Raw genomic sequence first — 695 nt, 5'->3', positions numbered from 1 at the left:
TTTTTTTTTTTCAAACAGTTTGTTCAGTTAGTATTATTTAGGACTATGAAATTGACACATAATCCACTCTCACACTTCAGTTATTTATTTTTATTATTATTTTTATTTTTTTGGAGGTGTTTAAATGGGAATATTCATACCATGGCAACGGCATGTGTTGCCTTGGTCACATGTCCTCAGATGTCTCCTCTCATTGGAGCTCTGTTGAAGCATTCCATGTTGTGTGGCTCTTCCTGTCTGAATCAAGAGTTCATTAAGGAAATCAGTGAGGCCTTGATCAGGTGAGTGTCATTACAATGCAACACTCTCTTGTCAGATGTGACCAGCATTTAATGACAGCACACAGATTATGTTTATGTGATTTCTGTCTTTCTCTCCTATGCAGTAAGAGGCTTGTGTTGGAGGATGAGGCCATAGTGAACCTGTGGTGTTATAGTCCCACCTGTCTGGAGGGGGCAGCAGTGAGCTTGCTGGAATCTGTGCTCTCTGACCGTGAAACAATGACACAGAGTCTGGACAAACATGTTAATGACTCATTACTGGTAAGCTTGATTTCTTCTATATTAACATTTTAAAACTGTTTTTCTTTTAGATTGATTCCAAAAGATTGAGACCATTTTAAATGTATGACTTAAACCTGAAAATAAACATATGTGTGTTCAAATGAAATTTCTTTCTTTCTTTCTTTCTTTCTT

The 695-nt window shown here is 36.7% G+C and overlaps 1 protein-coding gene across 1 annotated transcript; it reads left to right on the top strand.

Moving 5' to 3' along the window:
- Window positions 1-138: 138 nt before the first annotated feature.
- Window positions 139-542, top strand: LOC107735239 (Fanconi anemia group C protein homolog; the record flags this gene model as incomplete). Its single annotated transcript, XM_016546990.1, has 2 exons — window positions 139-281; window positions 386-542. Coding segments are annotated over exons 1-2 (297 nt in total), but the record flags the coding sequence as incomplete, so codon positions are not given.
- Window positions 543-695: the final 153 nt, after the last annotated feature.

This window comes from Sinocyclocheilus rhinocerous, unplaced genomic scaffold (assembly GCF_001515625.1).
Source record: "Sinocyclocheilus rhinocerous isolate Xijiao unplaced genomic scaffold, SAMN03320098_v1.1 C35904329, whole genome shotgun sequence".
NCBI classification, from domain to species: Eukaryota; Metazoa; Chordata; class Actinopteri; order Cypriniformes; family Cyprinidae; genus Sinocyclocheilus; species Sinocyclocheilus rhinocerous.
The sequence above is the reverse complement of the archived record's forward strand: the minus strand, read 5'-3'. Positions and strand labels throughout refer to the sequence as shown.